The sequence below is a fragment of the Aspergillus fischeri genome, genomic scaffold (genome assembly GCF_000149645.3).
Source record: "Aspergillus fischeri NRRL 181 1099437636252 genomic scaffold, whole genome shotgun sequence".
NCBI classification, from domain to species: domain Eukaryota; kingdom Fungi; phylum Ascomycota; class Eurotiomycetes; order Eurotiales; family Aspergillaceae; genus Aspergillus; species Aspergillus fischeri.
In genome coordinates, this window is record NW_001509768.1 from 1,019,983 (window position 1) to 1,042,759 (window position 22,777).

Consider the following 22,777-nt stretch of genomic DNA (forward strand, 5'->3'; position numbering starts at 1 on the left):
CATAGTCGATCCGATTTCGATTTCGCCTCCGATCACCACAGACAAGAAATCTGCTGGAACCTGTTTCCTGCATCACTTTCACATTATATTGCACAAAACTCACCATGACCCATCCCTAGATTCCAATGTCTCAACCTGCTTGATAGGTTTCGTCTTCCCGTACGTTCAGTAAAAGCTGGGAGGATGAGATTCACCCACATCATAATGTCAGTGCGCAATGGACAATGTAACCACACCCAGCACAGAGCGTGCGTGTGTCGAAATATAACCAAAACCTGGCTACCAATAATAATAATGATACTAAGGTAGTTAATTAGGTATTGTACTTCAAGCTTGCGCCGGACACAGCTCCCAGCGATGTGAAATCAATCCATTGGTAATGGACAGCCGAGGTGGAGCAGACAGCAGTGACCAGTGAGCAGAACCCTGTCTAAGTTCTGAGCTCCAGCTTTGACGATTATCATCTTGGCACCTAGTGCTTTTGTACTACGGCTGACAATCGCAATCATCTGAATAATAATCGAGAACATTGTGGCTGGCACCAGGAGCCGACGATCTGCTGGGTAAAAAAAGACTACAAGGAAAGTCGGTAATGCATGAACCTCGTTGATTGGCTGAGAGTCGTCTTTGCACTCTTGCTGTTTCGGTTTTCCCCCATGCTTTCCTCCGATTCCTCGTCATGCAGCTTCTCCATGGAATCTCCATCGTTATTATTAGGTATCATCAAGACCGACCTGTGGGATTTCGTCAAATATCAGCGTCTACACTCGGCCGCTTGCCTAATCCGGCTTCTTGAGCCTTGACATTCGTACCAAACACTACGTAACATTAGGTATGAATCATAGATTCGATGCAAATCATACCCATCTGTTCGAGGCCCGGCGGCAGGCTGTCAAAGAGATGCACTTACTCGTCAAGCTGAATTACATTCGTCACATTGGTTCACATCCCTAGGTTCTCTTTGGTACAAGGATCAAGGATATCCACTCTTTCTAGCAAAGATGTTCAGCAGCCATTTGCCTTCTGCTTGTCCCTGCGGGGTATGCGCTTGTGAGTATTACCATTTGATGGCCTAGTTTACTAGGTTCTGAATATGGCTTAGATGGCGGTACCACAAGAGGATCCCTCTGGAATTGTCACTGCTCCGAGTCCAATTGATGCTCTCAATTGCAATTAGTGGATCAAATCCACTCTGCTCGCTACGTTAATGCACCATATTGACTGCGTGGATCTGCGTTTAAATACATGGTTCCTTCCGAGCAGGTGGGTTGGAGCTCGGTTTCCCTGCTGCTGCTACTTTTCTATCTCCACGTCGCTCCCCCTGTTCGTTGTATTTTCTTCTTGCCTCCTTCGCTGTGTTTCACTTGATTCCATCCATACACAATTATCATAATGTTGCGGAGGTTCTCGTCGACCTTCAAGAAGAAGGGGGACCGCGAGTCCAAGCAGAATGGCACTGCAGCCGCCGTCGCCAACACCAACAACAACGACAACAACAAGCGTCACTCCAAAATCTCTGCGGCACGCAAGTCATCGTCTGATGACGACCGTAATGAGAAGAAGGGCGATTCCGTTTCTCCTTTTGAGAAATACGCATCCGTTCTCCATGCTTCACGATCTCCAATTCCCAACCAGACTGGGGATGGGGCCTACCTCGAGCACGAGCATACGACCAGCTTATTGCAGGATGCCAGGCATCTTGGCTTTAAGGATTTCAAGACCCTGAAGGAGGTCATCGAGAGCAAACTTCCGGGGGGGCAGCTGATAGATGACAAGACCATGTTAATGGAGCGCATCATCCAGGTAAGATGGCCCGCTTATGACACAGGTCGACTGGACCAAAATGCTGAAACTATACTCCTCGACTCGTAGCTGGTCAGCAGGCTTCCTCACAACTCAAAGCATCGCGAGGAGCTGACAAACGCCTTCCTTACGGAGTTGTGGGATTCGTTGCCTCACCCTCCTCTCTCGTGAGTTTGCGAACAACTTCCACACTTGGTGGCGTTTGCTAAGACATAATAATCAGATATATGGGAAATGATTACGCCTATCGCTCTGCCGATGGTTCCAACAATAACCCTACGCTCCCGTGGCTCGGAGCTGCGAACACCCCATATGCTCGGACGATCGCCCCATTGATCATTCAGCCTGGTGGATTGCCTGACCCTGGCTTAGTTTTTGACACGCTTTTCGCTCGTCAGACCTTCAAGCCGCATCCAAACAAGGTGTCCAGTGTTTTCTTTGACTGGGCATCTCTCATTATCCACGGTAAGATTCTCGAGACATCACGAGGTCGGTGAAAGATTCTAATGAGAAAGCAGATATCTTCCAGACCGACTACAAAAACCCCAACGTGAACAAGACTTCTGGTTATCTGGACCTCTCCATCTTGTATGGTGACGTTCAGGAGGAGCAGAACCTGATCCGGACGTTCAAGGACGGGAAGTTGAAGCCCGACAGCTTCTCCGAGCCCCGTCTTCAGGCGTTCCCGGCCACGTGCTGTGTCCTGATGGTTATGCTCAATAGGTACATCTCCAACACTGATGGTTTGGGAGCATTCGCTAATTTGATCCCTTGCTAGATTTCATAACTATGCCGTGGAGCAACTAGCGGCAATCAACGAAGATGGCCGCTTTACCAAGCCCGCGGATAATCTGTCGGAAGAAGAGGCTAAGAAGGCTTGGGCGAAGTACGATGAGGATCTCTTCCAGACAGGTAGACTGTACGCAAGCATTTTCTTCTAATCCTGTGTTATCCTGCGGTGCCCTAGACTAACGAATTATAGCATTACCTGCGGTCTTTACATCAACATCACTCTGTATGATTACCTGCGCACGATCGTGAACCTGAATAGAACCAATTCGACTTGGTGTCTTGTAAGTTGGCGCAGCTGGATACCATGCAAAGCAGAGAACTAAACGTGAACAGGATCCCCGGGCTCAAATGGAGGGAAGCCGCACTACGCCCTCCGGTTTGGGTAACCAATGCTCCGTGGAGTTCAACCTGGCATACCGCTGGCACTCGGCTATTAGCGCCACCGATGAGAAATGGACTGAAGACGTCTATGAGAGGCTGATGGGAAAGCCCGCCTCGGAAGTCTCGATGACAGAGCTTCTCATGGGTCTAGGCAAGTATCAGGCGGAACTACCCAAGGATCCATCCAAGCGCACGTTCGCCGATCTGGAACGTCAAGCCGATGGAAAATTCAAGGATGAGGACCTCGTCAATCTTTTGGTCAACGCTGTTGAGGATGTTGCTGGTGAGTCTGAGCTAACCCTCTGAATTAAAAATCAGTGACTAACAGGTGTTCTTTATGAAAGGCTCTTTCGGCGCACGTAACGTTCCAAAGGTTCTGAAGAACGTTGAAATTTTGGGCATCATCCAGAGCCGGAAGTGGAATGTGGGCTCACTCAATGAGTTCCGAAAGTTCTTCGGATTGAAGCCCTACGAGACTTTTGAAGAGATCAACTCAGACCCAGATGTTGCGGAGTCTCTTCGAAGTCTGTACGACCATCCTGACTTTGTGGAACTCTATCCCGGAATCGTGGCTGAGGAAGCAAAGCAGCCCATGGTCCCTGGTGTTGGCATTGCGCCCACCTACACTATTTCCCGGGCTGTTCTGTCTGACGCAGTGGCTCTTGTTCGTGGTGATCGTCACTACACGGTAAGTCATCCGGCTTCCTTGGGCTTTTCCTTGCAGCCGCCCTGACAGCTGTTCCAGATCGATTACAACCCGAGAAATCTCACCAACTGGGGTTATTCCGAGGTCAGATATGACCTCAGCATCAACCAGGGCTGTGTCTTCTACAAGCTCGCCACCAGAGCGTTCCCCAACTGGTTCAAGCCTGACTCTATCTACGCTCACTACCCCATGACAATCCCCAGTGAGAACCGAAAGATCATGAAGGATCTGGGCAGGGAGTCTCACTACTCCTGGGACCGTCCCCGGTACACTCCTCCTCGCGTCGACCTGGTGTCGTACTCTAACGCCAAGTTGGTCGCGGAGCAACAGAACCAGTTCCGTGCCGCCTGGGACGACACCGTCGAGTTTGTGTTCGGAAAGGCCAGCAAGGAGTTCAAGCTATCTCAGGATAGTGCCTTTATCCAGAAGCACGCTGACGTTATGAGCAAGCTGCTGAACAAAGAAGAGTGGCACCGGAGCGTTAAAGAATTTTATGAAGATATCACCACGAAACTTCTCGAAGACAAGACAAGGAGATTTGGTGGCCTCAATCAAGTGGATATTACGAAGGAGTGAGCTATTTTCTTCCAGTGCACGCTCAATAAGTCGCTAACTGAATTGGCAGTGTTGGGAATCTTGCTCCGGTGATCTTCGCCTCGAACGTCTTCTCCCTCCCTCTGAGAAGCAAGGAGAACTCCCGAGGCATTTACACGGAGCACGAAATGTTTAAAGTTCTAGCAACCTTGTATAACTGCCTCTACTTCGACATTGACAAGACCAAGTCCTACCCTCTGTACCACGCATCTCAGGCCGTTGGTGAGCCGCTGGGCAAAGCTCTCGAGGCCAGTGTCAAGGCGCTTGGTGGTAGCAGTCTACTCTCTGGCATTTTTGGCAGCTTCCGCGAGAACAACAATGCTCTCAAGGAGTACGGAGTGCACATGACGAAGCAGCTTCTGGAGAATGGTCTGGGCGCTCACGAGATCGCATGGGCGCAGATTCTGCCCACAGTCATTGCGATGGTTCCCGGCCAGGCCCAAGCAGTAAGTACATCCTCCAATGATTGCGTGCCTCGAGATAACTGACAAGTGATGGTTGATTTAGTTCACTCAAATCGTCGACTTTTACCTGTCGAAAGAAGGCAGCAAACATCTCCCAGAAATCCAACGCCTGGCCAAACAGGACACGAAGGAGTCGGACGAACAATTGCTGCGTTACTGCTTGGAGGCTGTGCGTCTCAACGATCATTCTGGATTGTACCGCCAGTCAGAGACTACCCTCGCCGTGACTGATGAGGCCGGCGAGGTCACTATTCAGCCTGGAGACAAGGTCTTTGTCAGCTTTGTACGTTCCACCCCCTACTGTTGTGCTATCCCGCCTCTTCTAACCCTCAGTTACTAGGCCAAAGCCAACCGCGATGCTAGCGTCTTCCCTGACCCAGAGGAAGTGCGTCTGGATAGACCTATGAATTCCTACATCAGCCCAAACCTAGGACCACACGGCTTCCTCAGCAAGGAAACCAGCCACATTGCATTGACCGCCATGCTGCGCACTGTCGGGCGTCTGAACAACCTCCGCGTCGCTCCTGGTGTTCAGGGACAGTTGAAGAAGATTCCTCAGCCCGGTGGCTACTCTGCTTACCTGAGGGAGGATCATGGCAGTTACTCTGTCTTCCCTACAAGTGAGTGTTCCCTTCTACTATTGACGCGGCGGTCTTGCTAATGTCTCTCCTCAGCTTTCCGTGTTCAGTACGATGCCTAAGCTTGCGATCGCCGCGCGATTCGCAGCTTTGTCTTGTAGCTGGTGTATAGATGGAGATGCCACGATTTAACACGATTGAGATACCTCTCGTTTGGATATTGTTGATTGAGTTATTGAGTTTGTCTAGTGTAGCATAGTAATAATATGTGCAATGCAAGTTATGCAACATAGTAATCGATGTTGATACCGCCTTGTATATCTGATAAGCTATCTTATCGCAAATCAGTCATTTTTCACCGCCAACCAAAGGTAGGTAACACTGTAAACATCCAACTTTCTTCCATCTTCACCGTCACCTACGGCGCGACCAACGACTCAATCCTCAGGCAAGTTGTCAAGCCCGCACGGGAAGCTGCCAAAATGCCTCCCAAACAAGCCAAGGGCGAGTACATCGAAACCGTACGCAACCCACCCCCTTAACCTTCAACCCTTCTAAACCAACTCTAACCGCAGCCGCTGGCTCCTAGGACACCGGCAACAAAATCTCCCGCCGCTCCCAAATCCACGGAACGCAGCACATCATCCTAGGCGGCAAGACCGTCATCCAAGCAGACGCCGTCATCCGCGGAGACCTGTACCGTTCCTCATCCTCATCCACATCCTCTGCCTCCGCCGACGGCAGCCGCCCCTCACAACCCTCGACCCCCTCCGTGGCCATCACAATAGGCAGGTACAGCTATATCTCACGACAGGCGGTGCTGAGGCCGCCGTCCCGCTTACACCGGGGGTTACACACGTTCTACCCGCTCAAGATCGGCGACCATGTGTTTGTCGGGGAGAGGGCGGTGGTGGAGGCGGCGACGGTGGGCAACCATGTGCATATTGGGCGGGAGGCGGTGGTGGGGAGCATGGCTATCCTGAAGGACTTTGCGTATGTGCTTGATGGGGCGGTGGTGCCGGCCGGCATGGTGGTGCCGAGCTGGTGTGTTGTCGGTGGGGCGCCGGCGAGGATTGTCGGCGAGGTCGGGGAGGGGTATGGGGTTGAGGGGGCGGAGGGGGGGATGGCGAGGGAGAGGTATAGAATGGTTGGGAGGTAGGGGTTTGAGATTGTCGCAATGGATGGCCATGGCTTTGGGATGGTGCTTTTTTCTTTCTTTTATTATACCCCTGATAGTTGTGTTCGCGTTTGCTATGTTCTTGAGGATTGTCTTCTAGTATGGAATTCGGTTGAGGGTAGATCTCAAGTATATGCACATAGGTTCATTAAACATCGCAGTCGTCTATTATCATACACAGGAGAAAGTCCAACTTCACAGGATCGTGGCTCAACCCATGTTCTCCACCTCAACTGCTCTGGTCAACCGGCTCTCGTCGGGCTCATACGGGAAGCCCGCCTCTTCCCGTGCCATATCGTTGATGAACCGGCCATTGGGCTTGACAGGTTCGTGCTTGGACATCTTGGACGCGAGGTAGAGCCAGTTCAACGCGTTGCCAACGGTGCTTACTTCATCACAGACGTTCTTGATCCCGTAACGGCTCATCTCCCCGTACAACTCTTCGTCCGTAAACAGCTTGAACAGGTAGTCGGCCACGGCGTCCGTGTCTCCAACATCAACCAGGAAACCGCTCTTGTTATTCTCGACCTGCAGAGGGATTCCGCCCGCCCTGGTCGCGATGATAGGCGTTCCCTTATGAACCGCCTCCGAGACCTTAACTTCGAATCCTTCCCGTGTAGACAATTGCAAAGCGACTTTGGCTTTGGACATAAGCGCGTTCAGTACCTGGTCCGATGGTCCCAGTCGCATAACAGAGATTTGTTCAATCAAGTAGGGGATATTATGCTCAATGTGAGACACAACGGCATCGTAAATGAGCGAACCATCAGGGTCATCGATCGAGCCGTGTCCGCAAATTAACAACTTCGGAGGCTTCTTGTCAGGCAGTGCAGCGGTCAGACGATTGTAGAATTTCTCGTAGGATTCCACAACATCAAAGATGCCCTTGGAGGGGTCAAAGCGGGCGATTTGGACAATGTACTCGTCTAGTCATTGTTAGTGGGAAAGGTTTCAACTTGCCCGAAGGCAAAGGCTGTCTCACCTTCAGGGACAGTTATCACAGGCATGCCCGAGTTTCTGCAGGCGGCATTGAAAACGCGACCGTAATATGCCATATCCCAGTCCCGCATGTTCTTATTCAGGCCATCTAGCCTACAATGAAGTGTCAGTCGTTTGCTCCTACTGGCAAATGGCTGAGAACTTACCAATCTGTAGACGCTCCCATATAACCCACCATCTCTTTAGGCACGTTCTTCGGTACGAATGAGCTCACCGGGTGAGAGATGAACAGGTCGGCCTGCTTGATCAGTTCCCACATTCGGCCCCATGCTTCCGCCTGAGGCGTGTCCGGTTTGGCAATCAGGTCGCTTCGGATCTGAATGTGGCTCCGGAAAACGACGGGTCTATCTGGCGCCATTTCCTTCGCGATGGGAATCAATGCTGGCATCTGAGGATCGTCCATGATAATTACATCTGCACCTCCCTCCGACGGAGGCCGCAACGGTCCTCCGGGGATCAACCAGTACCTTCGGGCGTTCTCCTGAATCCAGTCCGTGACCTTTGCCCAGTCCTCCTCTGTACACCGCTCTCCAGGGTTTGAGACACCTTGCAGAATGTTGTGGTTCGTCTTGGTAATACGGAAGACGCCCGGTCGTGGTTTCGGTACGTACCTTGGACACAGTGTCAGCTATTTCCGTAGGCGGTACGCTGGCTTCTAAGTTGACGATCACTCACCATTTAATATCAGTTCCTAATGAATAGGAGAATCTCACAAGAGCATGCCTCATGAGGGCGACACCTCCGCCTTGAGGGGTGGCACTGAAAAAGGCTATCCTGATATTCCTTTCCTTAAGGTCGGAAGCCCAATGCTCGACAGCATTCCATGTGCGAGGTCGGACCGTCGCCTTGAAATCGTCCAGATCGGTCAAGCGTACGTGGAAGGCCGTATCGACCTCGACCAAACCTAGGAAACCGACTTGCAGCAACGGGATGTTTTCGGGGCCAAACAGTCTGGGCGTCAAGTAAGTACGCTGACATGCAACGGCACACAGGCGGTGTTTCCCCTCACCTGACACATTTTCGTCCCATGGACTCTGCTTGTTCATCGAGCGATCTGGTCTCCCAGCCTGGATAGGTGGGAAGAGGCTGCTTGGACGGCTCATTCTCTTTCCGCTTCTCCTCTGGAAGCACCAGTGGAATGACGTCCAGCTCAGCCCATAGGCGCGAGCAGAGGCCCGGGCATGCCTCTGCGAGATGCTGTGGCATTGCCAATCCGATGAACTTTTCGAGGTGTTTCTCACTGAAATTCTGCAATTGGTGCACGACAAAGTCGCTGATCGCTCGAGAAAGAGGCTTATCGTCTTTTCGAGGGACTTTCTCTTGAATAAATTCGAGGAGGTACGTTGGGTCACGAATGGCCAGGGCGATGGTAGCATGTCCGTCGTCAGTAAATAATACCGAGAGGCCGGCATAGACGGTCTAATCGAAGTTAGAACTCCAGAATTGGCACCTGTCTGAATCAAACCATTCATACCCCAGAAGGAGGCGCAGCCCATGAGTTCTTCTTGAAATCGACAGAAAGACGACGCTGCTGGTGCACAGACGACCGCCGTCGGAAGGAGAGCATGTCGTCGCCAGTCATGGTGTTTACGCAGATAACGGGGTAATAGAGTATCTATAAAGAGCAGAGTATAAAATGGCATTAGCCCGTTGAACTAAAGGCGAAATCCTCATATATGCAGTGTAGAAGTGGCGTGTACGACCAATATTATATCCGTCTGTGTAACAGACCAGTTGGTGACCTCACCGGTTGCGACCATGACGTACCTATACCCTGAGGAACGACCGGATGCTGTTTTTAGCCGCAGTTTCCATGTGAGCTCGGGATATTCACGATAATCCATCCTTCATGTCAGCGCAATCATTGGAGAGACTTGATCCACGCGGTATATCTAGATCTTGATTGATCCCCGTCACCTGAACCTGGGTAGGTTCCGGGACCATGGCGCATCACCTACCTCCGCAAGAGGCGAAATCAGTCCATTAATCAGGGCGGAGGATCACACAATTTCTGTACGCTCATTGTCTGATCCATGGATGGTTCCGACGGAGGAGGTTCCTGACAGATGAACGGGCCATCTCAAAGGATCGTGGAATGCACATATAAATATTCGACGAACAATGAAGACCCCTCTCAGCTCTTATCAAAGCTCTGGGGTATGCTACTAACAGCTGAAACGCTTGAATTGCTTGGCTGACTCTGAGTCGTGGGGGAGAGCTGCTTAGTCATGGTCAACCCCTTTTATGGCCCCTCTCATCAGGTACCTATGGACTATGGTCCTATGGATACTTCGATACAGGGTCAACACGGGAAATTGGGTCCAGGAAAAAGGAGATTATTGTTCATTTGACTGTTAGTTAGGAGTTGACTAGCAACTTATCCAACTAGCTAGCTATCTAGCCTAGCCCTTAAGCAAAACAGCGCCGGTCTTTCTGTGGATCATCGGGTTTTTTTTGTCTCCAAAAGTCAATTTGACTCTTACAATCTTATTCTCACTCTCCTCGTTTTCTGCTGCCACGTTTGAAACAGCACAGGTGACCTGCTTTTTCCTACCCACCCCCCTCTCGGTACTCTTCAAGCAAGGTGCGCAATTCTCCATTTCCCAATACCCATGTGCCTGTCTTGTTTCCCTTGCGTCCATTCTGCAGATCTCATATTAACTTTTTGCATTGTGTTGACAGGGAAACCCAGTTGACTCGAAGACGCTCAGGGTTTCGACGGTTTCTACCTCTTTCCCCTCTCCTCTCCCCTCAATTGAAAGTGCAGGCTATCGCGTCGGATTGCGACCGAGTCAAGTCCGGCATTGAGACGTACAGTCAAGGAACCCTGTTATCAACTGCTCTGTTGGTCGCGACTCCGACAGTCGCCTTACTCTAGTCAACATGGGTGGACAAGTTTCGAAGATGCTGGGGAAGATATTCGGCACGAAGGAAATGCGGATTCTGATGCTGGGTTTGGATGCTGCCGGAAAGACTAGTGAGTTTCAGTGACGAAGACTAAATGGAATTGCCTGGAAGCTAACCAGCGTCACCCGCAGCTATCCTTTACAAGCTAAAGCTCACGAATCAGGATGTCACCACAATCCCTACTGTCGGTTTCAACGTTGAGAGCGTCACCTACAAGAATGTCAAATTCAATGTCTGGGATGTTGGTGGACAGGACAAGATCCGGCCTTTGTGGAGACACTACTACTCTGGTATGAAACGTCACGTTTGGTGCAATATCTCATCTATTAGGGTACTTACTGACTTTCTGTGAATCGCAGGCACCCAAGGTTTGATCTTCGTCGTCGACTCGAGCGACACTGCCCGTATGGAAGAAGCTCGCTCGGAGCTTCACAAGATCATCAACGATCGCGAAATGAAGGACGCTCTGTTGCTTGTGTTTGCGAACAAGCAGGATGTTCCCGGCCGTAGGTTTTCCACTGAATCGATTGACCAGGATTGACGCTGATTCGATCTCTATCCGGCAGATCTGAGCCCGGAAGAGGTCACCAACGCATTGCAGCTCAACAAGTTGAAGGACAAGCTGTGGTATGTGGCGCCCAGTGTTGCTACGGAGGGTACTGGAATCTTTGAGGGACTTGTAAGTGGCTACTTTCCGATATCAACCCGCTCGATCCGGCAAATAGCTGATATTTTCACAGGCCTGGCTTTCAAACAACGTCAAGACTCAGCCTCAGAAGTAATTTTCATGTCCCGCGTCCACAAGATCGTGTCGTGATCAGACGTACCTTCACGCGGCCTCGTGTACAACATGCTCCTCCGTCAATTGGTGTTAAGATTTCTTCGTTTCATGTCCGTTTTGATGACAGACGACGCAGCATTCCGACTTCCGCTCTTATGTGCCGCATGGTTTCTTTTTTCCGTCTTCCATTTTCGCTCTTCTATTTCCTTTTCCTCCATGATATCCCCCTCTGTTTCTGTGCGGGTCATTCATACATACCCTTTTACTAATAATTCACCTGTCGTCCTTTGTAACTCTGACTGTTCAAGCGCCATTCTTGTCGAATACAGCTGTTTCTGTGACTTTCCGTGTAGAAAGGACTCAAATAGATGGCAGATTGGACCAGCACATACAATGGAAGCTTACCGGGAGCTAATTTTTCCGCATTATTACTGTCTTCTTGGTCTAATCTCTCACCTCCACGTGATGACGATCTTGAAGCAGTATTGTTGATTTGGCAATATTTTGGCAATATTTGCTTTGGCATCGGACCTGTCAACACTCAATCATTGATCATCCCACCTGGGAATCCTTTCCGCAGCCTGCTCGCACGTTCAGCATGACGGAAGATCGATCCACCAACAGGGCTCTCCATGGGACACGGAGTAAAGCTCCCAACCTGTCGGTAAGATTGCGTGGATCATTCCCGGATGATTTAATGCATCGTCAAAATTACGTCGATCCGTAGGATGCAAGCAGCACATCACCATCTCTTCCTCATACAGTTCCTACAGACATCAGATATGTTGACTTGGGCACAGAACCAATGCTCAATACTCTCAGGGGTACAAGTCCACTAGCACAGAATCAGAAACATGTCAAACTGACGCAGAAAGGTGGCGCAACGGACCCAACATCCACAGCAAACGACATGGCCACACGACACATAAATAGCACGCTGGACTCGAGCTCCGCCGGCTCGAAAAGTTTCTCTTGTTTTGGAGATTTGGATTATATCTCTGATTGAGTGATTATCGGTATAAGTCAAATCAAGCCAAGCACAAACAAGCATCTAAGCTACATCAACTTCACCGGTCACAATGCCCGACTACAGAAAAGGAGAAAAAGTCCGCTACAAGCCTGTCGGAGGTATGTCCTTCCTCAGTTCAACATATCAAATGGAGGAAGATAGCTAGATGCTAAGCTCATTCGATCAGGCCCCGAGTCCAAAACCTCCGAGGCTGTCGGCATCATCCGCGAGGTCGCCACTGAGCCGACTCAAATGACGGGTCGCAATGTAGCTGCTTCGGACGAAGAGCCACGGTACACGGTGAGTTACTACTTCATTCAGTGTGTTGCTGCGGAGCTAACTGGGGGGATAGATTGAGAATGCTCGTACGCATAAGCAGTCGGCTATCAAAGAGTCCAATATCTTGGGCCCTGAAGAGTAGGATGGTTGCTGGTCGAGGATGGTTGGATAGACGAGGGAGAGGGGAGAAGGCAATGGTGTGTTCTGGTCGATGAATGATCGCTTGATTTTTCTGGCCTAGGCAGATATGGAGTAGAATGGATGGATTATCTGATACCTTGCTTTATAGTATGCTTGAGATAAGCATGCAGGAGCCGTAAGGTAGTTTATTGCTATATAAGGTACGCTGCTACCTGGCCGTATGGATTTACTTGTTCTCCTTTTCGTCTGCAGGTACAAGCTTGGTCTAGGCAGTGTAGCTGAATGTAATATACCGTAGGGTTTCAATGCTGAGTTGCTGACACGATATATCTATGATACTCTAAATGCAACACGACTAGAACTAAGAGCTTGGCTACATTGAGTTAGCATCTCATGCGGATATATTAAAGCCCAAGGTACTTAGTAACCACCTTTCTCCGCGTTGACTAAAATGAATCATTCTTTCGCCGACATTGTTAGACTTCTGAAAATAATATTTTATACAAGAATCATACGTTAAGTGGTATTCTCGTTACTCATTACATCGTTTGGAGCTTCATCCTCCACTATGACTCCCTATGGGTCTCATTGTTGAAAAAAAGACCAATGAAGAGAAGACATCAGCAGCATTCCCATTCCCCAAGTATCATTTGATGGCCGTAGGCTTCACAGCTCACCGGGCCAGATATCGTTAGCAATTTCGCGGACAAGCTTCAGCTTGTTGATCATGCCATCCCAGTCAATAGCGTTACCTTCACGGTGACTGGCAAACCCACACTGGGGGCTGACGCCAACTTGCTTGAAGGCCTCTTCAACGCTGATGTTGTTGCCCTCGGCGATGAACTTGGCAGCGTCGTAGACGCGCTTCTTCATCTCCTCCTTGTCCTCGAGCTTGGCGAACTTGCTGGTCACAACGCCCAAGATGACGTTCTTGTGGCGGGGCAGCTCCTTCAGAGGCTCGAAACCACCGGCACGTGGGGTGTCGTACTCGAGATAGTAGGTGTCGACGTTGAGCTCCTTGAAGAGCTTGGTAGCGATGCGGTCATAGCCACCTTCGGAGAAGTGACGGCTACCAACGAAGTTACCGCGACAGATGTGAACACCGACGTGGAAATCGGCAGGACGCTTGGACAGCAATTCGTTGTATTGCTTGACGTACTTGTCAAAGGTCTCGTCGGCAGTGGCGGTGTTCAGAGGATCGGCCTTCCAGCCCTCCAGCATCTTCTCTGAGCAGAAGTCTGGTGTGTGGGTTAGTATGTCTCCTGGCCAGTCAAAGACATGCGATATCCAGGGTTCTTACAAGCAAGGTTGGGGTCATCAAACTGGACGTTTCTGCAGCCAGCATCGTACAGAATCTGCAATTCTTCCTGGTAGGCTTTGGCGATATCGCTCAGGTACTCGTCCTCGGTGCTGTACACATCCTGGGGGAAAGCCTTGCCGTTCTTGTAACGAAGGTGGTACCAGTTGGGAGCAGCAAGGGTGAGCTTCACGTTCTTGACCTCCTCAGGGGCCACCAGGCTAGCCAGGTGCTTGAACTGGTCGACGTATGTGCTGCCAACGTGCTTGATCTTGCCAGTACAGATGACAGTCTCACCAGGCTTGTGGCCTGCTTCCAGGAACGCAGCAACATCAGGAGCATAGAGGCGGAAGATATCGGCGTCAAAGTCAGTAACTTCCTCGAAGCCCTCGAGACCAGGGAAGAAACTGCCCCAAAACACTGCACGAACATCGGATCAGCTTAATCTCCATGTGAAGGTCAGCAAGCTAGGAAGCCTTACTGTGTCTGCAGTATTCTCCGTCGGAAAGAGCGGGATAGCCCAGCTTCTTCTGGGTCTCGACAATATCCTTGATATCCCTCTCCTCGACAGCCTTGAGCTCGGCTGCAGAAGCCTGTCCCTTCTCGAACGCTGTCTTGACTTTCAAGAGCTCCTCGGTCCGGAGGAGAGAGCCAAGGTGCTCGGCACGGAAGGGCGGGTTACGATGAAGCTGAGCCATGGCGAGTATACAGAATCTTACTGAGCGTTGCCGTCGCTACCAGAACTATGTGCTTAACAGAGACGAGAAACAGCAAGCAGGAGGATGTTTGGAGGAAAGAAAGAGTTCAAATCCTTTACTCTCGGTGACAGAAAGTTGAGGGGGCAAATTGACTCCCTCCCCCAGCAAAGGGGGCTCATGCAAAGACGATCCATGTTTTCAATTTGCCGGTTCTTCAGTCATGCTCAGGCGTGCCGATGACATCCACCTCACGATTCTCAGCCCCACATGTTGTGTCTCTCCACATCTTGAAGGTCAGAGCCCAATGTCGCTGAAAAGAATGAGGTTTCATTGCAGCCACAGGATTAGGTTCTATGGAAGTACATGAATCCCACTCAAGGAGTCAAGGGCGATGTGGTGGGGCGCATGAAGCTCTCCAGTTTTTCCTTCTATATCAGAAGTCATAGCAAGGTATAGCTTATGTAACCTGGCCGAGGTATTCCCTTACTCTTGTCTTGCGAGGGTTGGTAAAATGTAAACTCTCTTCCTAGTTCCTCCCATGTCAAGCATTGCGGAGACAGGCTCCACAAAGCCACAGTCAAAGGGGTTTTACCGATTGCTGAGGAGAGTCTGCACGTAGTCGCTAGGAGAGTCCGGATATATCGCAGACGACTAGGATACTCTGCAAATAGTTGGAAAGTGGGGAATTCCCACTTATGAAGTCCGACTTGATGAGGACAGACTCAGAGATCGACCTTTCCATCCAGTAGTTATCATGGGCGAGAGAGTACCTCCGTACGGTAGTTGTACTTGTGGTATGTAAGTGGGGATCTCTCGGCACTTGGTCCTTTTGTCTTCCCGAGAGACTGTTTGTCATCTCCACTCTCACCGCCTCCAACCGTAGGAACAATCGACTATCGACTATCGACAATCCATCTAGCTACACTGGCCTGACATCTCTTTCATCCAATCCGATCTGGGAATATGACAGTTTCACGCAAGTTGCGGGATCCGTCGTCATGTGAAGCTCATTGAGGCCACTGAGCGCTAACCCTAACCCCATAGTCAGCAACTCGGACCATCAATCATTGCTACAATGTCCGCAGAGACTTCGCCGTTTGAGTCGCTACCGAATGAGCTAATTGATCAAATATTGTCCAACCTTGCTACTGATCCTCCTTCGTGGTCCCGTTTCGACCAGCCCCCGTGCGTCCGTATAGTCAAATCTGCCACCCGTGACCTCAAAAACCTATCGCGAACGTCCTCTCGCTTCCTAGAGGTCACGCGGCCGCGGTTGTTCGCACATGTCTGCTTTGATATCAGTGAGGGAGAAAGCTTTCTACAGTTTATCCAGAAATGGAATCTGTGTCGAAGCGTGACGTCTATCCTGGCGCGAGGAAATACCGGTTCGGATCCTCAGGACGACCCCTCATGGTGGCGTAGGATTCTGCACCACCTCGATCCTTTGCGTATCACTCTTCTGGCGCCGCCGTCATTTATCGGATTGACGCTAGGAACCAAGATCATGGATGGACATAACTGGGCTTTCCAGATCTCTCTGCAAGAACTGCAATTGGAGAGGATGGAACGGCAGGCAGCACCACCTCCGGTCTCCCATGTTGAGGATTGCTCGGGGCTTCTAGCAGCTCGGGAGTGGTCATCGCTGCAGTTTAACGAGTCTTCGTCTTTGAAGGCATATAACCATTATGAGTATTTTCTCTTCCAGGTCCCTTCTGTGTTTAATAAATGGGGCTCGTTGTCCCGATCCCATCCAGAGAGTGTCTCTTTATCTCTCTCGCTCAACAGGTTGACAGCATTCCACTACACTGCGGTTTTTCCGTTCTACAACCATGTCAAACTAGTGCTGGATTTTGTGAAGTTGATGACGAGTCTGCGCTCGCTCAGTGTACGATTGGCACCGTGCCTGAACGACAAGGCCACAGAGTTGGAGCAGAGGGGATCCATGGACCCAAGCGATCCGTGGATGGAGCTTGCGACGGGCTATACTTTAGTTGCGCATGCAGTTCGGGACTTGGGAAACAAAAGTCTTGTACATTTCTGCGCATGCGACTACGAGTCTGATGCCCTTCGACCGGAGCTCTCTACAATATTAACAGATGTTCTGGGTGACAGTGAATGGGCCCATGACGGACATGGGAACTGGGTTAAAGGAGCGAAATGATGGGTCAGTATATAGGCAAAAATTCCTTTGCGTAACGCTTTGCAACTTGTAGTGTATATTCTAATATTATTGATTTCGGAGCCTCAGGCATCAAGCACTTTATCCCACACCGTAACCAGTTATCCGAGCTAGAAGTTAAGATATCTTGTTCAATGATCTAATGCTCACCTGAATAACATGCCGCACCCATCCCTGCTTGGGTCTTAAACCTGCGATGCACCCGTTAATCCCAGAGCCATCGTTGCGCAATAATTTCTCTTTTGTTGGTGGTCCTCTGCCCGACCAACTGCTACCAGCACTTAACGACAGGGCACCGCACGCTCTCGTACTATATTCACGTCGCAATGTCTTCATCGGGAAATGCCTACGCTGCTGAACCAGCCTATCCAATTCTAGCTCATACACTACTAACCAGTCATACCACGACTTCTAGGGTATCAGAGCAGCCCGATGAGCCAGATCAATCATCCATCTGGAATCTAAGAAAGGACATCGAAGATGCATTCGAAGGCCCATCCAGCGTTTTCCGCTGTGGCAGAGTACTCGGGTTTTCGAGACCGAAGCAGAGAGCTCAAGAAGATGATGACCATGAGTTCGTCGGCCAGGTAAGATGATACTCCTCCAATGTGGCCGCAGCCAATGGCAGGTCATATCAGGCACATATCTGTATACACGACCCTAGCAACTATCTCAGGCGCTTCATCCTGAAGCGTATACAACATCTCCATCCTCTGTATCTAAATACTTAGCTAACACCCACAGCTCCCCCGCTACCTCCTCGCAAAGCATCTACGCAACGCACCACCCTCCCCACAACCAAAAGCCTTCATAATCCACCCACCAACCTTCGACCCCTTCTCCCCAAAACAGCTCCTGGCTTCTCTCCTCGCTTCACCTGGAACACCACCCCTCACCCGCAACGAAGCAATAGCCCTCCTAGACCACGTCCAGCTCCTCCCCGTCTTCGACTTCCGCGCCGCAGTGCAAGCCATCAGCCAAGTCGCGGACGCCCTGCAATCAGCCCCAGTGTCTGCTGCGGAGGGCGAGCGCGAGAACGAGAGCCAGCGCCCACGCGCGCTCCTCCTCATCGCAGGCCTCGACTCACTAACCGAGGATATCATCCGCGCTTCGAACCCCGTCAAGGGGGCTGCGGCGTTAACTGCCGCGCTGAGAACGCTGACGCAGCTTTCAAGGGCGCATGGCTCGGAGCTTGCTGTGATGCTGGTTAATACGCGGGGGCTTGGACCTGCGCCTGGCTTTCGCCCTGGGACTGGGGGCGGGGCTGGGGTTGACAGGCGGCAAGTTTCGCGAGGGGACTTTCGGGCGTCGGTGGATGATGAGGGCGTCTACTCTATGTTCCATGCGGAGACATCGACACCGCTGCTGCCGAGTTTGTTGATGAGGACGTTGGATCAGGGTATTGATACGCATGTTCTGGTTTCGATGGTGAAGGAGGATTGCGTTGTGGAGGTTGTCAAGGATCGGGTGGGAGAGGGGGTGGGCAGGTGGTGTATTTGGGATGAGAACTCCACGAAGGTTTGATGTTATTGAGTGTTTGATCTACAGTGTCAAAGTTGGCTCGTCATGCCTTTGGCCTTATATTGACTAGGCTTATGTGATCCACTCTATCGTACAATATCTATCAAGTATAGGTCATACACTTTTCCCGGCCTGAAATCATGATGTACCATCCATACGCCAACGATATGCAGGATTCTCTTTTAGGCCACTTGCAGCCTGGATTCCTAGAAAACGGACCAACTCCATATTCCGTCCCAGCTTCTTGCGCAAAAGGGTATCAATCAACCACCAAGCGACAACCTGTCTTCAAACAGGGTGCGGCAGAAAACAACTCACTCGCTGCCATTCTGAGCATTTTCCTTTTCAGCCCACATTCGGAGAACGGCCCTTTCGACGACATTCTGGGCTTCTTTCTCGCATGTGGCAAGGTCCTGCTTCAGCTTGTTCTCCTCGAATAGAAGTTCGGACTGGTGAACCTTGACCCATTGCTTGTGTCTCTCGCAACGCTTCTTCGTACAGACTCCACGGGACAACTTGGCCAACTCGTCCTCATCTTCATCCTCCGTCTTGGTGCCATTCATGGCCGTGTCGCCATCCGCATCCACAGCGTCTGGATAGCTGGAAGCAAGTGCCTCAGGGGTGCCCTCCTCAAGCGCTTTGGCTCCGAGCCTGGACAGTCTCCAATCATCGAATTCCTCGTCTGACCATGCGAGGCGTGTGTCGAACCCACAGATATCCTTCCATCCTCCCTTTGGATCTGTTTGCTTCAGCTTCTCGACAATGCTCTTTGATCGCTGACGTATGAGTGTCATGAACGTGGAACGCGTGTTGAGTATGTCGCGCCGGTGGAGAAGTTCCTCTCTTTGTTTGCGCAATTGCTCAAGTTTAGATGCCTCGTCGTGAGAATAGGTCAGGCCTTCAGGATCCACGTCCAAGCCCAGTTTCTTGCTCGACCTTGCTCCTGTCACAGGGTCCTCCTCGTCTGGCGGCGGCGAAATAATGCGCTCTCCCAGTTTACGAAACTCCTCCGCAGAGGAGACGGCCATGACGACTGCGTGGAGATCACCAGTTGTAAGAACACCTCCTCTGCTGCCAAGCTCCTCCCATTCTTTCTTGGCAGGATCGCCGGGGGTTTTGTTGAGTTGCTGGATCCGTCGACGCATGAACTCCCGGCCGTGCTCGTCAGAGCAATACTTACTGGGGTTCTTGCCTGTCACACGAGCGGGTTTCCGACAACCCTTTAGTCGACACATGGGTTTCCACGTCGTCCATCCTTTGCCCTCCGCCTTGCAATTCGGGCCTGATGTGCATTAGCTCACTTCAGAGTACAAGCTGCCTAAGCCGAGACTCACAGATGTATTTGTCTATCAAGTCTGCATCTTTGGGATCGATGTTGATGCATTTTCCATGAAACCAATCATCGCATCCCCCGTCGCATGCAATCATCCACGTATGATCATCACCCTTGCGACAGATGCAGAAAACCCCGTCATCCTCCGACGAATCTTCTTCTGGTTCTTCCTCCTCTTCCTGTTTCTCTACTTTCGCCTTCTTGGCACTCTTCTTCCTTTTCTTACCCTCGGGAGCCGGAGAGCCCGCGACAGATACGGATCCCTGCTTTTTGATTCCCGGCGTCTTGCTGGCGCGTGTCGAAGAAGGGGTGTTGGAGCGACGGCTCTCCGCATCTTCGCTCGCAAGTTCGTCTATTTTGCGTTTCTTTGTCGCTTGTTTCTTGGCTGTCCCTTTCTTCGATGCACCGGGGCCCGGCTTTCTTCTCCCGGCTGCCTTGGTGGAACCAGACGGCGATGATCGATCTGTCGATGATGCTCTTGAAGCCAACTCACTCTTCAGATCAGCGACTTTCCTCGGCGTCGGATGTTCTTCGGGCAAAAGGGTGCCGTCAAGTTGTGCCAGAGCGGGCAGGATTTCCGCTTCGTTGCTTGGAGGATACTTGTCCAATGACGGCTGCAGAGGCTCAACTTTCACCTCAGGTGCAGCTGCAGTATGATGATCTGGGAGGCCGTTCGTCCCACCAACGTCTGGAATATCGTCATAGAGGTCGGCCCAGACCTGTGTTACGTTGACCCCGCCATTGTCAATGACGGGACGCTCCGGTATCCGAAACTGACGATGTATCTGCTTTGCTCTCTCAAAGCCAAAGAACCCACATTGTCGCCAGCCGAGAATGCCAACGATCCGGCCATCCTTGACCACGATATTCGACCGGATCATATCGTTGTGAACCAGGTGGAGCTGCTCCGTCCCCTTTCTATCTTGAAACAATATGTCCCTTTCGGAGTCTTCGACGCCCGGAGGTGATTGAGAGTTGAGTTCGCCGCAGACATACGACGCAGAATCCGGTGCAGGCTCAACGATTGCAAGGCGCTGAATAATTCGACGGCATTGTTGTTTAAAAGCGCCAATTTGTTCAATCGTGAGATACTTCCAGGCAACCTCCAAAGACACACCGGGAATTCTAGACTCCACGGTGACATTCTTTCCGTCAATTGTGCCACAAAAGTATATGATTGGTACCGCAACATCGAGTTCTTGAAGAGCATCCTGCGCCCTTCTAGCAGCACTCAACTCGTTCGTATTAACATTTGAATATCGTTCCGCAGCCGCACCAGCCGCAGGTTCCTGGTCGACTTTGATTAGAACGCTGCCAGCAGCGTATACCTCCCTCGTCCCAGGCACATTCATGGAATTTTCCGGAGTGCAGGATGTTCGCACTATCTCCTCCCAATACGAAGTGGCATCCGGTTCCGCCTGGTACCAACCATCGTAGCGGGGTTTGAAGTCATCGACATGCGGGGCATAGCGGCCGTATTGCGGGCTTCGAGAGAGAAATGGATCGGTCGGCGGAATCAATTCTGGATTTGTCTCGTAAGGATTTGTGGTGGATGGGTCGAGACCTATTGAGCCGTTGACCTGGCTGGGCTCCGCAGGCGCGGTCGCGTGTCCAGCCATTGCAATGTGGGATCTTTGCACACAACTGAAAAGAAAGATGTCGTGTTAAATGAGGGCAAGAGCATTTGAAAGGGTCTGGATCATGTATACAAGCCGATGCGACAAATCCCCGCCGAAATTGTCCCAAAGAGAAGTTTGCAGCTGAAGGCTAGGTGGTGAATATCGATCTCGCCCGTGAAGGTGATAGCATCCTGGTAAGGCACTTCTCTCAGTAAAAGTCTAGAAGAACAGCAACTCAAAGGTGCTATAGTAGCGCACTCAGTCGTCGAGGGATGGCGCGAGTAGAGCCTTTCTGAACAGTCGTTTTGCTGAACAAGGATAGCGACCAGTTTCGAGATGAATGCGGACCGGATGGCTCCCACAATACTGGAACGACAGCAAATATTATTGTGATGCAGCAACAGGTATTCAAAGTAGTTCAAAAAACATGATTCATTCAATTATTCGCAGGATCTCTCAGAACAGTAGGGAGCGTAAGATCGCATGCCATCAACTGCGCGACCGGCGACGCGGCGAGCAAAAGATCGCAATTCCAGGATTTGGCAGTCGGCGGCCGGACTTACTGAAGGCGGTGAGACTATCTCCGACACTGCCTTAATGTCATGTGACACTCTTCCCTTCTAAGTCTGATCACGTGATATCAGGGTCCTAAATAGAGTATTATGCCTACCTCTCTTTCTTTCAGTGCTTGTTCTACAATTGGAGGATTCAACAATCTGAGAAGGGATTATTATGGCTGATCCTCGTTTCTTACCTAAGGTCAGCTGTGACAGCGCAGGCTGACTACATTTCATGGATGACAGCACAACTGAACCCATCCTTCTGAAGGATGAGTTCTGTCCAAAGCTGCAGAGGAAGACTAAGATTCCAGTGAGTCTATGATGCGATTACAAGGCTCCAGGCTCCTGAACCGGGGAACTTCATTCACAGGATATGGAGCAATCGAGAAGGCAGTGACTACCATTCGATGTCCGAATTAAATTATGTCCAGCCGGTGTCTGTAGGGGTCAGTACCTATGGCAATTATGGTAGCACTCAGCACAGCCGTCACATGTAGACGCAGTCAGCGAGTCCTGCCTGCCGTAGCACGGTCAGGAATTGTGAGCATTGTCCATCGTCGAGAGCTTTTGCAGTACAGAGATTACGATGACCAAATAATACCAATTGCTCTTCTCCTTCCCAGCTGGTCCTGTATCATGCAGAACGCCAGGATCATGAAAGTGAAACATGCCAACCTCATCATGTTTACTTTGTCTTGGCAGGAATAATAGTAACACAGATGAAGAGTAGTATCTAGACTAGCGCATGGTGACATGGTGTGTCTTCAGAATGACCCGTTGAACTGTCAAAGAATTCAAGGTCAATGTGAAGTCCTTGATCAAACATACAGGTCAGCATTCTCACTCCTGCCAGGGTCTCAGTTCTCGAACCATTCTCATTAAAGTTGAAACGCCGATAAGAGAGAGATGCTAAGCCACCGGCAGCACAACAACTAGTCCATTTCCGCACGGCTGAGGAG

At 50.8% G+C, this 22,777-nt stretch overlaps 9 protein-coding genes across 9 annotated transcripts, besides 1 other annotated feature; 6 read left to right on the forward strand and 3 right to left on the reverse strand.

Annotated features, from left to right (window-relative positions):
• Positions 1-1,392: 1,392 nt before the first annotated feature.
• Positions 1,393-5,440, forward strand: NFIA_065200 (peroxidase/cytochrome P450 family protein; the record flags this gene model as incomplete). Its single annotated transcript, XM_001263252.1, has 13 exons — positions 1,393-1,803; positions 1,873-1,970; positions 2,027-2,268; positions 2,322-2,526; positions 2,582-2,722; positions 2,786-2,876; positions 2,929-3,259; positions 3,321-3,664; positions 3,722-4,254; positions 4,308-4,722; positions 4,784-5,023; positions 5,081-5,360; positions 5,415-5,440. The coding sequence occupies 13 exons, from the start codon at positions 1,393-1,395 to the stop codon at positions 5,438-5,440; spliced, it is 3,357 nt and encodes a 1,118-aa protein (XP_001263253.1).
• Positions 1,473-1,499: a microsatellite.
• Positions 5,441-5,800: 360 nt separating the features above from the next.
• On the forward strand, positions 5,801-6,477 carry NFIA_065210 (dynactin subunit 5; the record flags this gene model as incomplete). Its single annotated transcript, XM_001263253.1, has 2 exons — positions 5,801-5,839; positions 5,908-6,477. 2 exons carry the CDS (start codon positions 5,801-5,803, stop codon positions 6,475-6,477), a joined length of 609 nt encoding a protein of 202 aa, XP_001263254.1.
• Positions 6,478-6,705: 228 nt separating this feature from the next.
• ccg9 (putative trehalose synthase (Ccg-9)) lies at positions 6,706-9,076 on the reverse strand (the record flags this gene model as incomplete). The annotated part of the gene is made up of 6 exons (XM_001263254.1): positions 6,706-7,421; positions 7,478-7,587; positions 7,641-8,105; positions 8,170-8,445; positions 8,504-8,913; positions 8,969-9,076. 6 exons carry the CDS (start codon positions 9,074-9,076, stop codon positions 6,706-6,708), a joined length of 2,085 nt encoding a protein of 694 aa, XP_001263255.1.
• Positions 9,077-10,377: 1,301 nt separating this feature from the next.
• On the forward strand, positions 10,378-11,183 carry NFIA_065230 (ADP-ribosylation factor family protein; the record flags this gene model as incomplete). The annotated part of the gene is made up of 5 exons (XM_001263255.1): positions 10,378-10,471; positions 10,533-10,691; positions 10,761-10,907; positions 10,968-11,080; positions 11,142-11,183. The coding sequence occupies 5 exons, from the start codon at positions 10,378-10,380 to the stop codon at positions 11,181-11,183; spliced, it is 555 nt and encodes a 184-aa protein (XP_001263256.1).
• Positions 11,184-12,261: 1,078 nt separating this feature from the next.
• NFIA_065240 (DUF2945 domain-containing protein) lies at positions 12,262-12,612 on the forward strand (the record flags this gene model as incomplete). The annotated part of the gene is made up of 3 exons (XM_001263256.1): positions 12,262-12,310; positions 12,379-12,491; positions 12,544-12,612. 3 exons carry the CDS (start codon positions 12,262-12,264, stop codon positions 12,610-12,612), a joined length of 231 nt encoding a protein of 76 aa, XP_001263257.1.
• A 665-nt stretch (positions 12,613-13,277) lies between these two features.
• On the reverse strand, positions 13,278-14,606 carry NFIA_065250 (cobalamin-independent methionine synthase II family protein; the record flags this gene model as incomplete). The annotated part of the gene is made up of 3 exons (XM_001263257.1): positions 13,278-13,849; positions 13,912-14,328; positions 14,390-14,606. 3 exons carry the CDS (start codon positions 14,604-14,606, stop codon positions 13,278-13,280), a joined length of 1,206 nt encoding a protein of 401 aa, XP_001263258.1.
• Positions 14,607-15,681: 1,075 nt separating this feature from the next.
• NFIA_065260 (F-box domain protein) lies at positions 15,682-16,767 on the forward strand (the record flags this gene model as incomplete). Its single annotated transcript, XM_001263258.1, has 1 exon — positions 15,682-16,767. One exon carries the CDS (start codon positions 15,682-15,684, stop codon positions 16,765-16,767), a length of 1,086 nt encoding a protein of 361 aa, XP_001263259.1.
• Positions 16,768-17,111: 344 nt separating this feature from the next.
• Positions 17,112-18,309, forward strand: NFIA_065270 (uncharacterized protein; the record flags this gene model as incomplete). Its single annotated transcript, XM_001263259.1, has 2 exons — positions 17,112-17,372; positions 17,530-18,309. The coding sequence occupies 2 exons, from the start codon at positions 17,112-17,114 to the stop codon at positions 18,307-18,309; spliced, it is 1,041 nt and encodes a 346-aa protein (XP_001263260.1).
• A 311-nt stretch (positions 18,310-18,620) lies between these two features.
• On the reverse strand, positions 18,621-21,258 carry NFIA_065280 (putative PHD transcription factor; the record flags this gene model as incomplete). The annotated part of the gene is made up of 2 exons (XM_001263260.1): positions 18,621-19,588; positions 19,641-21,258. 2 exons carry the CDS (start codon positions 21,256-21,258, stop codon positions 18,621-18,623), a joined length of 2,586 nt encoding a protein of 861 aa, XP_001263261.1.
• Between the last annotated feature and the right edge of the window lie 1,519 nt (positions 21,259-22,777).